We start from the raw sequence: 21,752 nt of genomic DNA on the forward strand, positions 1-21,752 counted from the left end.
GCGCTGATCTGTAGCTTCTTCTTGTGGCCTTGAAGTGTATTTCTAACTCCCTAAATTTTAGTCTCTAGGGAAAAAAAGTGCTGAGAAGAGAGGCCCATTGTAAGCCTGACCAGATAATGAATGTCTTCAGGGTCACAACAGGCACCTGAATATTGCACGTGAAGAGCTGAGTACTAACACGTGAAATTATGCATATTAATATACGCTAATCAGCCAGAAACGCCTCACCACCAGGCTATACGTCATCATGGGTATAACTTTTTGAGTCAGATGATGGGAGGTCAGAGTTTCACTTGGGAGGGGTATCACACTGTTCTCAATGTGTAAATTCTCCTGGATCCAGTATTTTGGTAAATAAATACTTTGATTTGCTTTGAACTTCACTCGACTGGTGTCTGCAACTCTCTCGTAACGGACATGCCTCCCCCGAAGAGGGAGAGTGTATTTTGGACCTTTTTGTTATTTTCTCATGAGTTGGTAAATTTTAAATACTTTGAGAACGGTCCAAAGAAACATTTTTATCTTCACTACCAACATGTGTTTTTGGACTGTGGGAGGAAACCAGAGCACCCGGAGGAAACCCACACAGACACGGGGAGAACACACCAAACTCCTCACAGACAGTCACCTACAGCAGGAATTGAACCCACAACCTCCAGGTCCCTGGAGCTGTGTGCCTGTGACACTACCTGCTGCGCCACAGTGCTGCCCATAAACAAATACAGTATCGGGCAAATACCCAATACCAGTATTAGTATGCATGCATCTCTAATAATAATAATAAAGTGCAATTATTTATCATTGTACAATGTTCAATGAATTAACCAATCTGTGGCAGTGAACACCCAAACACACCCACATACACTCACTAGTGCACTAGGGACTGTGAACACACACCCATAGTGGCAGGCAGCCATCTCCAGCACCCAGGGAGCATACATAGCCCCTCAACTATAGATTTAGAGAGGAGTGCAGTGCTGTTCCTTCACTCCTACAGCCCCCAATTTTTCTGCTGTTTCTGAGAAGAGAACCAAAAAGGCTTAAGACCATTCAGTCCTAAGCCTTTTTCTCCCATCATTAGGCCACAGCTCCTGTCTTTGCTTTAACCTCATGAAGTGCATAATGTGTCAGGATTTTGCTCCCATAGTTACAGCCTGTTTAGTTAGGCTGTAACACAAGAATGTCTCTCCAGACCCACCAGACCAAGTAAACCAAACACAAAGTCACAGAATATCAAGCCTCAGTATGTTTTATTTGGAATAATGGAAGCAAAAAACTTCAGAGGTTATGGTTAGCCGTAAAACATCAGGGTTAGGGTCTAAGCCCAAAATTAACAAAATGTTTCCACACCAAATATAAAAAAGAATGTACAAAAACATAACCAAACTCCCTAAAATAAACATAACAGAAAAATAGAATAATATAGGCTACACACCCTACAGCTTCCAATTTAGAGTGTTAACTGTTGGTTTAACAATACACTCAGTAACAGAGTTACACAAAAAGGAATTAACCACACTTCACCACACTTCACAGCAGAGTCTGTCAGGGAAGTAGAGGAAGAGCCAGGAGTCAGCCAACCACCAGGTTTTTATATCAGTACCTCCCTAATCCTGTCAGTCAACAAAAACATTGTCAGCAGCAACACCTGAAACCTTTAATGAGAGAGAGAGAGAGAGGGGGGGAGAGACAAACAGAATGCATCATTATATTTTATTATAAAATTCAATAGATATTCCAGTACAGTTATTTAATGCCAAGACAATATTGACAGCTTTTCTCTCTGTCACTCTAGATGTTTGGTGACAGCAGATATTCCCTTACAGTTTTAAGTGGAGGGAATACTCCTCTCCCAATTTCTTCCCAATCCAGAGACAGAGGGGGATTATGCAAAACAAGTAAACAGACAATTCTGTCACACTCCCGAAGAAACTGGGACAAAACATCAGGAATTCCCTGTAATTGTAGAAAATATTATTTTAACATTTTAAAATAATTTAAATATCTGGTTATTCTGGAGAGTAGTAGGAACTTAATAATATTCTGCAGTCTGCATAAAATCCACTGTATTATTTTAATAAACTTTATATAAACCTACCATGTCTGTGACTTGAAATGGTTCCTTGTTTTGATAAAAAATTGCCTTCTGAAGATTCTGAACAGCCAGATTAAAGAACAATGATGTCTTAAAACAATACAGAAAATTAATAATTAAACAGGAAGCACAGAAGAATGTCAAGAATGCTGTTGAATTCTCCATTAATTCCAAGTTTGAATAATTGTATTCTGAAATTTGAACATACATCACAGTATAGACATGTATCTGGCTAAAGTGAAGTGATCAGTATTAAAATATTAAAATGTAGAAAAATTCTTGAATTCTTTCAAGTTTAACTGCAAATTTGAAAATTCTTCATCAACTCTATTTGCATATATATATCCTGATTGTGTATTTCTGTGTAAAATGCCTTACAGCAGAATCCTATTGCCGTTGTATTTCCATTGTTTAATCTGTGACTCTGACATATCAATCACAGTCCTGGGGCCTCATTTATAAAAGCTGCGTATGCAAAACGGGTCTGAAACATGGGTATGTAACATCTCACGCAGAAACCATAATTTATAAAGAAATAATTTGTGTACAAATGAGCATATAGTTAAGCATGTCTTGACCTAGTGTAGCCATAACATTTTGCTGAAAGAGCACAAAATGGTGACGTCATGTGGTAAAATAAAGAATTGCAGTAAACTTGCAAATCATCCTTAAACATATCTGTCTATAATGAATAAAGATTATTAAACAAAGATTAAAGTAGAACTAAGAAAGATTAACACTCATTTAAAAGAACTTAAAAAGCAATACGTTTACATTGCTTTCTGTATCTCATTCAACTTTATTTGTGGTATTTTAGCTTGCTTTATTTCACTCTGTATTTTATTTAGATTATTTGTTTAAAGCATTTTATTTATTTTGTTTTATCTCACTGTGATTCATTTGCAAAGTGCATTTTAAACTCTGCTTGAAAAGTGGCATACATTAATTATTATTATTATTATTTTTTATTATTATTATTCATTCATTCATTCATTCATTCATTCATTCATTATCTGTAACCGCTTATCCAGTTCAGGGTCACGGAGGGTCCAGAGCCTACCTGGAATCATTGGGCGCAAGGTGGGAATACACCCTGGAGGGGGCTGGTTCACCTGTGCATGTTTTGAAGAAGGTTGCCATTTATAAAGAAAAACATCACAGAAGAGAACATACACATGGTTTTATAAATTTGGATTTTTTTGGGGGACACACTATTTTCTGGCTTTGGACGCACGCACAGTTTCACTCTAGAATCCATGCAGAGTTTTATAAATGAGGCCCCTGGTTACAGAGATGCAAAGAGAAACTGTTACGGGTCATAGGTTAGATTTCTGTAACCCTCACCCCACACAAGGGTCAAAAATTATCTTAAAGCAGGACTATGATGCATCGGGTTAGATCTGAATCAAAGTTAGAGGGGAACTTCAGATGGATTTGCTTGACTGTAGAGACAGACTTCTTTAAGTTTTTAGAGTTCTAATGTGAAGTTATCTCTGATAAATAAATAATTCTCCCTGATTTATGAATCATTTTAATGTATGTTTTGAAATAAATTCAGCAGGTCTTATAATTAACTGTAGCTTTATAACCCTGGTTTAATTTAGTATATATTTTTAGGACAAATTAATAAGAAACTATATTGATGTCAAGTTTATATTGAAACAAGGATAAACTTCAAACAGGAGTCTGCATTCATCAAGTCATGGTAGCACCAAAAACACAATCAAAATACAATGAAAAATTATGCAGTCAATTTGTATAGGAATGTAATGCCATATGTGCAGTTTTTCACTATGAAAGTTCATCCAATGGAAACATCGTACCATAAACATAACACTCGTTTCCAAAAATAATTTATATACAGGGTGTGTGTGTGTATGTGTATAGGATATAGGGCTTACTTAGAAATAATTAATTTTACCATTGTGTTAGTGCAGTGTTCATTGTTAAGGCGAAACAATTCCTTTAGTTTTGCTGTGCTTGTTTTCATATCTCTCTCTGCTTTATTTAGCACATCCTGAAGATAGAAAATAAATGTTCATTTAATTAAAAAAAACACAGCAAAAATAATCTCTGAATAAAGATTGTTGTACAGAAAATGATTGTATGTATTTCCACTGGGTACTGTTTCTTTTGTCTTTTTTATTGAGGTTTATATATAAACCTCAATAATGAGGAGGGCAGTACTGTAATATAATGCAATAATGTAAGGCCACACCACCAGACACCAGCAGGGGGCCCACTTGCCCTACTAGGAGAACTGGTGGGAGTAGCTACCAGGATTCCAATTCTCAGCCCTAGTACTAATCAGGGCTGACTGGTCACACCTGTTGGGTTCTGCATATAAGCTCAGCAAAACAAGTTGAATCAAGTCCTAAAAGTAAAATTCAAGCCTAAGAGGAATGGTAAGTTGCATAATGTGTGCAGCTCACATTCTTTGTTCAACATCAGTGCAATAGTACTCACTAGCACTGATTTAATTCTATTTTTGTTCAGAGTGGATTTTCCCCTTAAGGGTGAGGGCAGTTTTGTTTTCTTAAGCAAGTTCTTTTGTTTCATCACACTGATTTTCAGCATCTACTTTATTTGTTTTCCTACCTTTTTCCCACCACTTCTTGTGGTTCCTTTTTCCACACTTTTACAACACCCCCTAATATTGCAATGGTAAATCAATGCCCTATTATGCTAAGTTGATGGTTAAATCTCAGTTCATACTTTATTTTTCTGTTTATCTGAATTAATATATGCACAATAATGGAGTTGAAATGTACACTATGAAGAGTACATAAAGTAGTCCAGATATGCAGTGTGTACAGACACACTGTAAACCTTGTGCCCCAAAATCATTTTCAAGTCTGTGCATGAAACTGCATAAATAATGTACACTCAAATCTAATAAATCAAAATGATTATCCTGGCTGACAAAAGCAACAAGAGAAGCACTGTGGCAGGTTGCATGCTTTGATTGCTGTTTCTTTATAATTGGATTACTCGTTTTAGCAGATTTTCTCATTTGAGGTAAGAGGTAAGAAGAAGATCATTTGTGTTAAGTGCTATGATGTGGCCTGAATCCAGATTGGAATTGTTCATATATATGATTCTTATGTAGATATGAACTAAGTTGTTGGGCCACTGCTTTTTCTAATATCTTGGATAGAAATGGCAGATAAGAAATAGGCCTGTAATTAGACAGTGTACTAGCATCAAGACCTGGTTTCTTGATTATAGGTTTCATAACTGCTAGTTTAAAAGCTTTGGGTACATGGCCCAGGCTAAGCGATGAGTTTACTATAGTTAAAAGAGGATCAATAATAGCTGGCAGTACTTCTTTGAGCAATTTTGTGGGAATTGCATCAAGTGTGCAAGTTGTACAGTTTGCAGAGGTGATAATGCTCTGTAGTTCTAACTGTGGGAGTGGGTAAAAGGTTTCATGTCTTTCTTTTACAATTACATTGTTTTATATCAGTCACATCAGGTGGCAGCCAGGTCAGATTTAATACTGTAGGTTTAGTTGTTGTCTGATGTTCTCAATTTTATTATTTAAAAAGTCCATAAAGACTTTACTGGTGAGAGTTGCCAGAATTAGTTGTTCAAAACCTGCCTGATTTTTTTGTAGTTCTAGAAAACACACTAAACAGTACTCTAGGATTATTTTTATTTTTGGATTTATTTTATTTTTATTTTAGATCAGCAAGGCCAGGTAAGTTGAGCAAGCCTTAGTTTGGACATTTCTATACTCTTTAAGGCTGTCTTTAAACAGTTTAGTGATGCTCATGTGGTTGTTGGTGATGTAGTACATAAAAATCACATTGAACTGGTGGCACTGAACATGAATTAACTGTGTCATTAGGGCTAGGTATATCCTTATTCAGGCCACTGTACATTTACTGTTGTTGATAGTTAAGGGTAAAGTAGGACTGTAAAGCTAGTTTGGAAAGGGGTGTGTCTGGGACATCCAACTTCAATGTTGAGCCTTCAGGTGGTGTTAATTCAGCAAATCACAGATAAGAGGAGGTGCCTACCTGATGACCCCTGTGAAGAGCTAGTGATGCAGTGGGTGATTTGGGTACTTGTGATGGGCTCAGTGAATAACCAAACTTGGTCAGGGTAGCTAGATGCTGATCAGATCAGAAATGGCCACAGCAAATTTAGTGGGTAGGTGTAAGATATTATTTAAATGTTGCTAGATGTAGCTGGTTGCTGATCAGATAATAAAAGTCCATAGAAACCTTAGAGTTTAGGTGTAGTTTGATTTTGTGGACCCTATGTGTGGCTGTAACAGATTGGCATAATATATTTTACATCTTATCCCCTGTATGATGATATTTAAATTGAGAAAAGTTATTCTGCAAGAGCATGTCTCATCAATAAAACAGCCTGATGTGTGAAAGAGGCATTAGTTTTAAATAAAAAGCCACAGGTCATTCATTGCATTTCACTGCAGGGCTCAATGACTACAAAAAGTTAAGTTTTAAACTGTGTTTTAGTTACTGAGCAGTTTAAATTTGTTATAATTGTTTGCAAATGAGGCCAAATTCAGCATTTGAAACACAAAATTTACAGCACCTGGAGAGTCTGTGCAGCTAGTTTTATTTCCAAAAAAACAGGAGAAATCACATTTCATAAAAACATTCACCTAGATTTGTTTATAAATGACTATGAAGTTTTACCTTGACCTGCTTCTCCACCTGGTTCCTCAAATCAGGACTCACTCCTCTACTCTTCAGCTGCCGCAGGAGCGAGGCCCAGTGATTTTTTCGTAATTTCTCATACATGTTTATGAGCTCAGACTCTCTGCAGGGGTTTGTCAGGTCTTCAGAGAAAATCCCACTGCTTCCTAACTTCAGATCTACTACTTTTCCCATTCTAAACACAGTGAAATAATAAAATGCATGTGCTTTTAAGCTGGTCTTTTATATCAGATAAATTATTTTACAAAAATTAGAGGAAATAACATACCTCTCTTTGAAATTCTTCAGATGATCTTGATTATCCTGAAGTTGTGTCCTATTTAATTAATACTAACTTTTTATTAATGTGTTTTTTTTATAATTACACCAGTTTCTTAACAAAGAAGAAACTCAGTAAGACATTTTAGTAGAAAAATATAACCTCCATTTAGCTAAGAACTGAAGAATCATCAAAGACTTAAATGAAATATTTATGTGTTTTAGAAACATTTAACATTACAGTTAGTTCCATTTGGTCCAGTTACATTTCTCAGACATTTTACTGATTTATATTGAGGGAAAAAATGAAGAAGGATGATTTTGTCTCACGTTAAATTCCTGTTCTGTGATGCAAGCAATACATTCTGTGCTCTGATTGTGGGGGAAAATACACAATTACTTACACAATACCATTTCATCAGGCATTACATAACTAAAGTTAATTACCAGGTGTATATCAGGTTTTAGCAGTTTTTACTAACAACATAAAAATATATTGATTGACCTGATTCAGAAATGTGTGTGTATACGCACACACAGGTGCTGGTCATAAAATTTGAATATCATGAAATAGTTAATTTGTTTCAGTAGTTCCATTCAAAAAGTGAAACTTGTATATTATACTCATTCATTACACATAGACCGATATATTTCAAGTGTTTATTTCTTTCAATTTGATGATTATAACTGACAACTAATGAAAATCCCAAATTCAGTATCTCAGAAAATTAGAATATTATTTAAGACCAATACAAAATAAGGATTGAAAAGTATGCCCAACTGAAAAGTATGAACATGAAAAGTATGAGCATGTACAGCACTTAAGATTTATTTGGGGCTCCTTTTGCCTGAATTACTGCAGCAATGCAGTGTGGCATGGAGTCAATCAGTCTGAGGCACTGCTCAGGTGTTATGAGAGTACAGGTTGCTCTGATAGTGGCCTTCAGCTCTTTTGCATTGATGGGTTTGACGTATTGCATCATTCTCTTCACAATACCCCACAGATTTTCTTTTGATGGCCAATTAAGATCAGGGATACCATGGTCCTTAAACCAGGTACTGGTAGTTTTGTCACTTGGCACAGGTGCCAAGTCCTGTTGGAAAATGAAATCTGCATCTCCATAAAGTTGGTCAGCCACAGGAAGCATGAAGTGCTCTAAAACTTCCTGGTAGAGGGCTGCTTTGACCTTGGACCTCAGAAAACACAGTGGACAAACACCAGCAGATGACATGGCACCCCAAACCATCACTGACTATGGAAACTTTACACTGGACTTCAAGCAACATGGATTCTGTGCCTCTCCTTTCTTCCTCCAGATTCTGGAACCTTGATTTCCAAAGACAGCTGAAACCCATATCTTACATACGTCTGTGCATGGTGGTTCTTGAAGTACTGACTCCAGCTGCAGTCCAGTCTTTGTAAATATCCCTTTGTAAATGAATTATTTTTGAATGGATTTTGTTTCAGAATCCTCTCCAGTGTGTGGTTATCCCTATTGCTTGTACACTTTTTCTACCACATACTTGCTTTCCTTTCTCCTCTCTATTAATGTGCTCTGTGAACAGCCAGCCTGTTTAGCAATGACCTTTTGTGTCTTGCCCTGCTTGTGTAAGGTGTCAATGGTCGTCCTTTAGACAACTGACAAGTCAGCAGTCTTCTCCATGACTGTGTAGCCGACAGAACTAGAGAGGGTTTTGAGTTAATTAGCTGATTAGAGTGTGGCCCCAGGTGTGTTCAATATTGCACCTTTTCACAATATTCTAATTTTCTGAGATACTGAATTCAGTGTGTCAATCTATGTTGATTATATTATAACTCTGAGTTATGTTGATGTCTTACCTTAAAACATCAATTTCTGTGCTGTTCTTCTCATTCTCAAATCTTAAAATGACCAGAATGTTAAAATCAGTGATAATTAAATGGTATTAATATAGTCATTGCAGGTCTCTCTATATTTAATTCAAACAATTGTGAAATAAACCACTCAGTCATCAAATCATTTCAGAGCCTGAAAATAATCTAAAGCTAGTGTAAATTATATTGTAAAATGCAGTGTATTAGCCATGTACATATGCTGTTAATTTACTCTAAATTACTGCAAAATGAAAAGATTTGTAAACTAAATTAAAAAATATACTATAAACTGTGTGAACTCTGAACCCTACTGTAAACCACATTGCACATGCATTTTCAGACTACTTGTACTGGGGCACACACAGTATTTAGAGAGGCAGAGCTGTAGTCCTCTGCTTGGCAGTCAGCTGTAGGGGCACAAATGCACATCCAGTAAAAGCCTGTTAAATGCTAAACAAATTATTCATAGAGAAAAATTAAATAACAAATGAATACTAAATTATTCACTTAATTTGTTTATGTGCCTACATAGAACACTTTAAATATCCTCATTTGGGATTACTGATGTTTTTTTCTTGAAATTCTCTTGTGTGTCACCTTATGTATATATGTGTGTGTGTGTGTGTGTGTGGGTATAGTTATACTGTTACAAGCAGCTAAAACCATAACATTCATCTATGAGCTATTGTGACATCTCCCAGTAGGGGAGGAGAACTGTGTAGCTCAAGGGGTGAGCTCCTAGCATAATCTGTGGTCACCTGTTTTCTGTTTAGGAGTTATCTTAAGTAATTTAAGTTGCTGATCATGGGAATTTATTGTGATGGCTGTGTTGTATATGTGTGTGAGCTTGGTGTATAATGAGATAGGTAAGTAAGGGTATTCATGTGTGGTTCTTTGGTGCATCTTTACACAGCTAGCACAAATTGCTGCTTGTTCACTTGTTCTTATCCACTTGGTGCCTTTGCAAAGCACTATCATAACCTGTACATTGTGTTGTTGACTCTTGAAAAATATATCCTAGTGGTTATTATTCTATGTGAAAACTATCCTATGTGAAATTGGCACTGGCCAAAATGTTCTCTGCTCATGGTTTTGAAAAGATGATGTGGTATTATGGGAATTTTTAGTTCCTGTCGTGAATGTGTGGAGGGTCCATCTTGATCAAATTTACTTTTTATGGCACTGATTTTAGTCGGTCACAACATTTTACTCTGAGAAGAGCAGTAAATTTGCATCATTGAAGCTCTACTAGATTGCAGTGTCAATGTCTTTAAAATTAGTGTAAATTTTAAAGTATAATGCAGGGTAAATTGTATGCAATAATATCATATATTGCATTGCAATTTTACGAGAAATTTTATTTTAAATTGTACTAACATGTGCAGTGGAAAAATTGCTAAATAATTTAAAGTTTAAACACTCTAAATTGGAGGGTACAATGTATGGTAAACTGTACTCTAAATTAAACGGGAATATATTGTACTGTACATTTACTATAAACAGAAAGTAATAAGTGAAAATAGGTCATCATCTTAGGGAGGAGGACTGACAGTCTGGGAGAGAAAGATGACCCTGTAACAGTAACAATCTAAAGAAAAGAAAAGAAATGTGTTAAATTAATGTACATGATTGTTTTTTAGAGTGACTTGTTGGGGGTAGTTCCTCTGAGAAGATTTTGATTTAAACCTCAGACCAAACTCCTGAACTCTGCACCAATATATATATTGGTGCATATATATATATATATATATATTATATAACAAACCAATGCAAGGTTACACGGGATCATGAACTCTGAAATATCAGCACATTTTTAATCATATATATATATATATATATATATATATGTGTGTGTGCTGATATTTCAAAGAGTTCATGATCCTGTGTAACTTTACAAGGTTCCCAGGTACTTTGGAGGAGAATCAGGCCCACAGCATCACACATCTTCCCTCATACTTAACAGTGGGCATGAGGTGTTTTCCTGCGTACTCATCCTTGGTGTTATGCCAGACCCATTAGAGTGTTTGTTGCCAAAAAGCTCTATTTTGGTCTCATCTGACCAAAGCACACGGTCCCAGTTAAAATCCCAGTACCTCTTGGCAAAGTCCACCTGTTCACGCTCATGAGTATAACTCAAAAAAGGCTTTCTCCTTGCATGCCTCCCAAACAGCCTGTTGGCATGTAGATGGCACCTGATGGTTGTTTGGGAGACCTCGTAACCCCAAGATGCTACCATTTGATTAAATTCTCTTACAGTTAGCTTTGGAGAACTTTTTACTTCTCTTACTATCCTTCTCACTGAGTGGTGGCACTTGCATCCTCTTCCATGCTTGTTTGTCACAGTTCCGGATGTTTTGAACTTTTTGATTATTGCTCTGACTGCAGAAAAGGACATCTGCAGGTGAGTGGCTATTTTCTTGTAGCCTTTGCCTGATTTATGAAGGTCAACACACATCTGCCTTACTTGATTAGTGTGTTCTCTTGTCTTTCCTATGTTTAAGATTGATCAGTGTAATGTATAATACCAATGTCAAATTGACATAAGATCAACAACATATGACACTGATATTTTGTTAGTTTTAAGTCATATTATGTAAACCAAATCCAACATCGGGCGGCACGGTGGTCACAGTCACACAGTTCCAGGGACCTGGAGGTTGTGGGATCGATTCCCACTCTGGGTGACTGTCTGTGAGGAGTTGGTGTGTTCTCCCCGTGTCCATGTGGGTTTCCTCCGGGTGCTCCGGTTTCCTCCCACAGTCCAAAACCCACACGTTGGTAGGTGGATTGGTGACTCAGAAGTGTCCGTAGGTGTGACTGTGTGAGTGAATGTGTGTGTGTGTGTCTGTCTTGCCCTGTGAAGGACTGCCGCCCCCTCCAGGGTGTATTCCTGCCTTGCGCCCAATGATTCCAGGTACAGATAATGAATGAAAAATCATCTAACAAACATATCCTCAAGTCAAATAGATGTAAAATGCTAACATTTAGTTGTAAGGTATGATGACCAAATCCCAATGTCTGAATTTTAATGTCAGTTCAAGCTGCCATTCTAACATCAATAGACATTAAAAATTTGTTTGTTTTAAGTCGTGATGTTATGTAACCAAAATCCAACATCTACCAAATGTCACATCCTGATGTCGAGTTGATGACAAATACCAACATATAGTTTTAAATTATGGTGACCAAAACCCAACACATTGTTAATGTCAGATTTTTTACGTCAGTTCAACCTGTCATTCTAACATCAATAGACTTTGAAAATTGTGTATTGACATCCTGATGTCAAACTGATATAAAATACCAATAAATAGTTTTAATGTATGGTGGCCAAATCCCAATACATCGTAAACATCAGACTTCTAACATCAGTTCAGTGTGTCATTCTAACATCAATAGACATTGAAAATTTGCTTGTTTTAAGTTGTGATGTTAAGTAACAAAAATCCAACATTTTCCAAACATCACATCCTGATGTCAAATTGATGTAAAATTCTAACATTTAGTTGTATGGTATGGTCTCCAATGTCTGAAAAATGTCAGAAATATAATGTCAACTCAATGTGCCATTCTAACATCAAAAGACATTGATAATATGTTTGTTTTAAGTCGTGATGTTATATAACAAAAATTCAAGTTGATGTAAAATGCCAACCTTGATTTATAAAAAAGGGTGACCAAAACCCAACACCTGGTAAACATTAGACTAACATCAGTAGACATGATATTTTGTTGGTTTTAGGTTGTGAGGTTTAGTAATTAAAATTTAATGTCATCTTGATATAAAATACCTACATTTTTTGTGAGGTATAATCATAACATCATAATCTAAATGTCACCTCAATGTGCCATTCTTAGAATATTGGATATAGATACTTTGTTGTTTTAAGTTGAAATGTCCGTTTGTTCATTCACTCACTCATTGAATGTAACTGCTTATCCACTTCAGGGTTGCAGTGGATCCAGAGCCTACCTGGAATCACTGGGGCACTTGTCCTTCACAGGGTGACACACACTCACACACTTATACCTATGGGCAGTTTTGAGTGGCCAATTGAGCTACCAACATGTGTTTTTTGACCGTGGGAGGAAACTGGAGCACTCAGAGAAAACCCACATGAACACAGGGAAAACACACCCAACTAATCAGACAGTCATGCAGAGTGGGACTCGAACCCACAACTGCAGGACCCTGAAGTTGTGACAGCAACACTACCTGTTGCAGTCCCAAGTTGAATGTTATGAAACCAAAATCCAGTGTCTTCCAAACATCATTCTGATGCCATACTGAAATTAATTATTTCATTAATTCATTGTCTGTGACCATTTATCCTGTTCAGGGTTGCAGTGGGTCCCGAGCCTACCCGGAATCACTGGGAGCAAGGCAGGAACACACCCTGGAGGGGGTGCCAGTCCTTCTCAGGGTGACACACACTCTTACATTCACACCTATGGACACTTTTGAGTCTTCAATCCACCTAACAACCTGTGTTTTAGGACCATGGAAAGAAACCGGAACACTGAGAGGAAACCCACATGGACATAGGAAGAACACACCAAACTAATCACAGTGACCTGGAGTGGGGATGAACCCACAACTCCAGGACCCTAGAGCTATGTGACAGTGACAGTACCTGCAGCACCATAGTGTTGCCCCAAGCTGCAATGATAAGAAACCAAAATGCAGTGTCTTCAAAACCTCAATCTAATGTCATACTGACATAACATAACATAATTCAGTTGTGAGATACCGTGACCAAAATCCAACATCTTTCAAATGTCACATCCAACTTAAAGTTAGAGTAAGTATTATTATAATATAATCGGTGTATTTTAATGTAAAATTATAGAATAAGAAATCATTAAAATCGTTTAAAATTAGTTTGAGGAGATCAAAAATTACTGAGATGTTCTCCAGTGGGCAATAATCTGAGCGCTCCAATGGTGCACCAGCAGTGGCCCACCATCAGTGGGTTTCCAACATTTTCAAGCCATTGGACAGATATATGCTTGCCCTATGGGAAGGTTAAGAATACAAATCACACTGTAAAAAAAAATGAAGTAATTTTACAGCGAGTTTGCTATGGTATTGTGCTTTATTTCTAAATACAGTATTTTACTATGTATTGCAATGCATCCTGGGTAATGGACTGGAAGTAACTAGCTTTACAGTATTTCACTGTATTGGAGGCTGAGGACCGCACATGGCATCTAAAGGTGAGTAACTTATTTACACCATTTTATTTCTCTTATAATTTTTGCAACAAAAATATAGTTGTAGTAGTGTTTTTTGGGTATTTTCCCCCTTCTTTAGGCAATGGTACATTTGATCTTTTTAAAATCAGTTGTAGATCTTACTACAAAACCAAACCAGAACAGGACAAGAGAATACTTTTCATCCAAAGAAAAATGAGAATTTTTTTTTGTTTTGTTTTGCGTTACACCACGGCCCTGAAATGGACAAGCGGAAAAGATGATGATCATGATGTTTTGAGTTACATTGTTTTATGTATTTGTATTTTTTTTTTGTTTAGGATGAGGCAGGTAGCAAGAATGAGGCTAATGGTTCTCTGGGGGTGGGGTGGAACGGAGATGGAGTGAGAGACAAAAAGGAAGAGACAAAACGTATACAGTGGCTGCAAGCGTCACCATACTTTAGAGATTTTGGAACAACACTAATGAGTAAATATATGTTTTAATCATACAGCTCTAAATGTTTCCAACCCCAATGGCTTGGTAATGTTTTTTCGCAAGATAGCTGGTGCTAGTTATGATAGTCGCTAACATTTAACCAGCTAACTCCTGTGGAATTTGAACACTTGTTTGGTCCCAAAAAATGTTAATGTTTTATCTCCGTAGAGAGTCAACTGGCATTTCCCTCCTCAAATTAGTCTGTTAGAGGGGACTGCAGCCTGAGATATTACCAGTTTTGGGAGGGGTTACAAGCAGGAGGCTGAGGGAAAGGTAGGAGAGAAGAGGTGGGAAGAAAACAAAGAGGAGGTTCTGCTCCATTGAAACAGGCTGACGGTGAAAGGACATCATCATATCATTAATATTTAGCACAGTAGAGACCACCAGGTAGAGAACGATAATTTAACTGTACAAACAATTGTAAACTCAAAGTCCAGTTTAGGGCTTCTGTGAGTAATATTCAGGTTTTAGTTAGCTAGCAGAGTAATGCATTTTAAAGAAGAGAATAGAGGGAAATATATACATAGAGATGGAAAGGGATTCTGGTCATTGACATTGGTCAGTTTTGTAAAACTTTCATTATAATAGATAATTGTAAACATAGAACATGTAATGTTAGCTACAGAATTACAAACTCCATTCCAGTTTATGAGTACATATTTGGAGTGTCAGGTGTGAATGAGGGGGAAGAAGGTGGGAAAAGGATGGGGAGATGGCTGTGAAATAAGTGTCCATTTATTTATTTAATTTTGTGCAGTATTGAGAATTATAGGCTACTGAATTTTGCTGCAGAATCATGAGCTCCATTCCAAATCTGATTTGAGACTCCCATATTTTTTATTTAGTTTAAAGTCAGATTTTGAAGGGAGTAACTTATTTGTTAGCCAGGTATGCAAAACTAGTAAATTAATTAGCTTGGCTAAGTGTTTGTGTGTATATTTTAATTGTTTTTCAGTGTTTAGTTAGAGTATAGCTTTCAAAGTTTTTACTAAATGTTGAGCTACCCGTCCTTTGATTACAAATGTTGTGTGTTGGTTTATGTAATGCATATCTCATTTCTCTGTACTATATGTTTTTAATGTGGAGAGTCTCGTCGCACCATGACTTTCAGGAAGTTTGGTGCATTTAAGGCTCACATTTACAGGTATCATTAAAAAGAGCAAAACTGAAACTAGACCTAGGCTATATAATGTAGATTTTAATTTGACATGTCATTGAAAATGGGAATGGTAAATATAAAGACTTTAAAAGAATTTATATTCTCATCAATTAGAGAAGTGCCACAGCTGCTGATTTTGAAACCCTTAAAGTGTGTGTGTGTGTATGTATGTATGTATGTATGTGTATGTATATATATATATATATATATATATATATATATATATAACAAACTGCAAGATTTGTCAAAATACTCCAATTTGACTAATGTAACATGGTTGCTGACAGTGGAAGGACAAGTGGCCTATGTTTGCTCAAGCCTCCATTAATCCCTGGAAAGGCAGCCCTATTCTCCTTGTACTAAAATTTCAATGTCCAATATCAACAGGAAACCTAATAATAGGGGGAATCCAGAGGTAAAAAAAAAAAAAATGAATTTAAAAATTCATTCTTTGTTTTTTTTTTTTTGTTTTGTTTTGTTTTTTTTCTTTCTCTCTCTACTGGTCTACTTACTTCTCTCTTCCATTTCTATTTCATGTTGTCTTACCTGTAGTTAAAAGTATTAATACATATAAGTTTTGAAATATGATAACTTTGCTGATGCTGAAACCCCATGTATGAAAATCGATTAAATTCAAAAATTTACTGAAGGTGACTGCTTAGAAAGTTTGACCCTTTTCTGTTGGAGAACTCTTTATGAATTTTTTATGAAGAGTATTTACTGTCCATTCATTCATTCATCTGTTGCAACCATTTAATTCTAATCAGGGTCATTGTGGGAATCATTTGATGCAGTTGAAAATTGTACTTTTGATATGTCAAATTAAACTTTAAATACAGGATTTTCATATTGAATAGAATATCAATCTACATGGCTTTTAGATCAGGTATCAAATTAAAATCATAGTACTTTTGGAAAAAAATGTATTTGTTTAGTTTGTATTAGTATCTCTCCTCAGACTAAGTCTTCACTGCAAAAATTGTGAGCAAGTGGCAACTATGGCTGGGCTATATGACCAAAAATTCATATCTTGATATGCCTAAAAGAAATGATGTTATATGATACAATATAATATTATAAAAGCCATAACAAAATACAATGTAAAATTATTAGTGTTTATTTTTAGCACCAAATGGGACATGCTGCATTATCTAACTGTTATTATCAATATAATTCACCCTTTTTTTCACTCATTTCCTCTGATTACTTGCAGACACATAAACATAGCACAAAAAGTAAGGAAACTTATGTTTGGTAGATTGTTTCTTTGTTGTAACAGTGATTATTGCCAATAAACCTTATACCGTTACTGTTAATTTAAAAGGGAAATGGTGCCACATTTGTAAGGAACATGCATATGTGGGCTGAGCAGTAGAGCCGAGTATGTAGGTTGCGCCCATGGAAAATTTGTCAAATACTCACTGCCAGTGCCAAACTGCTTATTTTGTGCTTATACTCATTTCTGCTGCTCATTCCATGAATGCATGTTCCTTACTAATGTGGCACCATATATAATGGAAATTAACAGGCTTCCAAAGGTATAAGATCTATTGCCAAGAAGCATTGTTATAACAAAGAAATAATCTAGCAAACAAGTTTCTTACATTTTGTGCTATGTTTAGTTTTAAAAATCATCCTGTCCATGATGCCATCTGATCTTCCCCTTATTGTATTCTAAGCTTTGTTAGAGATAACAATAATTTTTATTGCAACTTTTTTGTTATTCTATTTCCACATGCTTTGTTACTAATTATGGATTTTTTGCCTCATTGGTACAAATCCCCAGGGGTGGTCAACATCAAGAGCAACCAAGAAGTCCTGAACCATGCATCTGTGTGCATCCTCACTTTTAAAGAAACTCGTGGACTTAGGCCCCTGGAGCCGTGTGACTGCGACACTACCTGCTGCGCCACCGTGCCGCCCTTATTTATTTATTTATTAATTAATTAATTTATTTATACCTTCCTTCAAAAACTGTAGATGCTGCTGAAATAAAACACTATTGTTTGTTTCAGTCTGTGGCATTTGTGTTATAATCAGGAACTAAACCAGCCATTTGAGGGCGCAGGTCATCTGTTTGCCTGCTTATACTTGTGTTTATTTACTCTCCACTGTAAGTATTTCCCAGGTTTCACCAGTGCATGATGCAGGACACCCCATCCCATAATAATCACCCCACTATGGGTGGGTGGGACCATCAGAGTTATGGTTCAGACTGTACCTCTGATCAGCACTGATGTTACGATGCTTCATTGCAAAAGGCCTGAAACAAGAAAGACAGCGGTCTCTGATAAGGCCACTCTGGTTTTCACTCCCAAACACCACCCCTTCTCTTTTTTCCAATATCCAATATCCCCCCTGCCTCACACACACATCCTGTATTTCCCTGTCTCTCTCTCACGCAACTGCTATTTCGCTGTTTCTCTTTCTCACGCAACCCATATCGCCCCATCTCTCTCACACACCTAATATCCCCCCTGCCTCTCACACACACATCCTATATTTCCCTGTCTCTCTCTTACATCCCATGTCCACCCTGTCTCTCTCACATACATCCTAAATTCTGTGTCTCTCTCACACAACCAAAATCTTGCTGTCTCTTACTCTCACACACACAATATCCCCATTACTTCATACATATCCAATACCCCCTGTCTCTCTCACACAATAGATATAAACACACACACCCACACATCCTATATCCCACCCTCTGTAATTCTCTCTGTCTCACATACTCTATCTTTGTCTCACAGCCACACTTTTGCTATCTCTTATTCTCTCTTTCTCTATCTGTTTCACTGTCTCTCCAAACATTTCTCTTTTCTCAAGTTTCTCATCTCTGAGATTTCCCTTTTCCATGTCACACTGTTCTTTTGGGGTTTCTCTCCAGCCCTCACCATACTCACACTTGACTGCTGAACTCACCGTGGTGATGATGCCCAGGGTTGTGTCTTATGCTCTGTTACACCTCTTGCTCTAGATAACACAGGTGGATTCTGGGAGATATTCTGGGGCTCAAAAATGCTTCTGATTAATTTCACCCTACAACCACCAAAAAAAAATACTGTTCACTCTCACAAATCACCTTTACTCAACATCTCAGCTCCTCTGTCTAATTTTTTTCTACAACACAAAATCTAAAGGAAACACAGTACATCTTCATTCTCATTATCTGGTCCTCCATCTTAGACTCCTAATGTAAATTGGCATGCATGGGGAAGTAGTATTAATAGTATTATTATTACTTAATTTGGGGCAATCTTCTTAATTTGAACAGAAATTGGTCATTCCAACATTGAAGACAGATCCTCATCCAAAAATCCAGGACCAGTTAATAACAGCAAAAAAAAAAAAAAAAAAAACATGCCAAATATAAAACAATCTCATGTAAATCTAAAACAGCATCATTTTCATAAGGAGGTTCGAGGTGATTTCATGGCGGCACTGAGTCATGACTCAAGACAGTCTAACATCAACACTGAGAAATATGTGATTATTACTGGGTATCTTACACATATTTTACATATAAGGCACGCCATAAGTATAGAGTAAGTACCTGTTAAATAAGCTGTAAAAAACCTGTTAAGTTAGGTAAGTAAAGAGTATGATACTAGAAATATGTCGTTATTACTTGGTATATCTTACCAACACTTTACAAATAAGGCACATAACTATGCTCAGATTTAATTGTACTTCTAAGCAAAATTATAGATTAAAAAATTAAAAGGAATGCAGCTGCTATTTCAAATTCATGGTAGTTCTGAATGTAATTATAGATCATTTAAAATTATTTACAGTGCTCATACAGAGAAGGACATGGTCAGCTAATTTCATTAAAGTCACTAGCCTATAGGTATTGAGGCATTATATGTACATAGCTGACTAATGAGGAAATTATTAAATTAATTGTAAGATACACAGTAAAAAAAACACATTTCTAGTATCATGCCCTTTACTTACTTAGTACTTATTTTACCTTATGGCTTATTTAATAGGTACTTACCCAGTAATTATTGAGCTGTAATTAAAGTTTTACAAAATCAAAATATAACTCTTTTAACTAGTTTCACATTATTTCATTGTAAATATTACCTTGATTGTGAGTGATTCAGGTCCTGATGTGACATTCTGAGTATTAAAGAAAGAACAAAATGTGTAAAATTATTTAGGTAACACTTAATTTGGTTGGTCCACTGTAGATGCTTAGTGTATCTTTAAATATTCAGCTAAATATTAATATTAAATAGTACTGATCCTGAATGTGTGTGAATGGTCTAAATCTACATCTAAACCTAACCATAATCTTATGATTAAACTCATAACGAATTTACTCCTAAACCCAACCCTAACTATATTGTTGTTTGTGATCAACAGAGTAGCATCAGAATATTTGTGAGTAGTTTAATTATTTTTTGTATGTTAAAAGGAGCACAGAACACAATGATAAATATAAATATATATTCACTGTAAACTATTCTGTGTCTAAAAGCAGCATGCTGTTACGAATTTTATTTACATTAGTACTTGAAATGTTTTTAATTTCTTATGAAATACTTTTTATTATTTAATATCATTGATTCTAATTTCACTGTTACTAGGAAAAGAATGAAATGTTTATACATGTATATAAATCTAAAAAATAAACTATATATTTTAAGCAATAAATATTTCAGTCTGAGTCTTCATCTTACTGTTTTATGGTCTCTGCCTTAAAGAAAGTAATAGGACTGAAAGACTGAAAGAGAATATTACTTAAATACTGACAGAGTATTTATATCAATCTTTAAATCTTATTCTTCTTAATTATTACAATTTTACAGCAGTAGAATGTCAGGGTTACAGTCTTCAGTCTTACCTTAGCAGAGAGTGAGGCTGAGTGTGAAAAAAGTGAAAGTGGAAGGAATGAAGTAGGTCCTGCTGGTTTTATACCTTAGAAACGCCCAGTCTTTCATGGGCTGGATGGAGCAAAGTTAAAGTGGACTATTCCTGTTTTCTTAAGTTTCAAACTGTAGGACTAGGTACCTCTTTTTTAGTTATCTCATACATAGAAGGGATCAACAGTGGAACTTGTAGTAGAATTAACTGCTCCAGTTAATTTCAATTGTTTTCCACAGTGAGTCACACTATAGCACATAGGATTTTGTTATGTCAGTAAATAATTTATTAAGCAGTAATTTATTAAGCCAATTATCATCTGGAGATATTTGGATATATTTTTACTGCATATGTATCTTCTTCAAAAGTAGGTATTCATAACAGTACTATTGGTTAGATAAAAACTGCAAAAAATACAAGGTATAGGAAAATTCTGTAGTATTTCTGAATAGTGGCAAAGCAGAATATGTACATGTGTTTTGCAAATACAGTTCATTCCTAAAAATAAAGGTGATACAAAAGGTTCTTGGAGCAATCAAATCAAATCAAATTTATTTATATAGCGCTTTTCACAACTGATGTTGTCACAAAGCAGCTTCACAGAATTCCAGTAAGACAAGATTTGACATGAAATGTAAGGACAAATGTAAAACCCTCAAGTGAGCAAGCCAGGGGCGACAGTGGCAAGGAAAAACTCCCCCAGCTGAGGAAGAAACCTTGGGAGGAACCAAGGCTCACAAGGGGTGACCCATCCTCCTCTGGTCAATCTACTGGTGATGATAGTTAGTAGTCCATGAGAACTTCAGTGTAGGGACAGCTTCAAGGCACTTGGTGGTTGCTGGAGCGTGGGCAGCTGGTCTGAAGCGTGGAGGAGGATCTCGACAGTCATCCATCAGTGTCCAGACAGACAGGTGGGCAGTCGTTTACTCGGAAAGATGTAAAGGGATGGAATTAGTTTTGAACTGTTTTGTGTTTGTAAAGTAGAAAATATGAAAATTTCCAGAGTGTGGCTAATGACTCCGGCAGATCTGACTATGACAGCATTAACTAAAAGGAGAGAACCAGGAGGACACACAGACACGGGAGCATCCTGAAACACTGGCATCCCTCCGCTCCACCGTCAACAAA

At 36.2% G+C, this 21,752-nt stretch overlaps 1 protein-coding gene across 1 annotated transcript; it reads right to left on the bottom strand.

Annotated features, from left to right (window-relative positions):
- Positions 1-1,243: 1,243 nt before the first annotated feature.
- On the bottom strand, positions 1,244-20,622 carry LOC136702655 (uncharacterized). The gene is made up of 12 exons (XM_066677805.1): positions 20,605-20,622; positions 19,842-19,877; positions 18,675-18,791; positions 17,971-18,012; positions 8,885-8,926; positions 7,375-7,416; positions 7,055-7,102; positions 6,766-6,961; positions 4,017-4,112; positions 2,099-2,185; positions 1,825-1,956; positions 1,244-1,655 (listed from the first exon to the last, which is right to left on the bottom strand). Exons 2-12 carry the CDS (start codon positions 19,874-19,876, stop codon positions 1,617-1,619), a joined length of 876 nt encoding a protein of 291 aa, XP_066533902.1. The 5' UTR covers position 19,877; positions 20,605-20,622; the 3' UTR covers positions 1,244-1,616.
- Positions 20,623-21,752: the final 1,130 nt, after the last annotated feature.

The sequence above is a fragment of the Hoplias malabaricus genome, chromosome 7, assembly GCF_029633855.1.
Source record: "Hoplias malabaricus isolate fHopMal1 chromosome 7, fHopMal1.hap1, whole genome shotgun sequence".
Taxonomy (NCBI): Eukaryota; Metazoa; Chordata; class Actinopteri; order Characiformes; family Erythrinidae; genus Hoplias; species Hoplias malabaricus.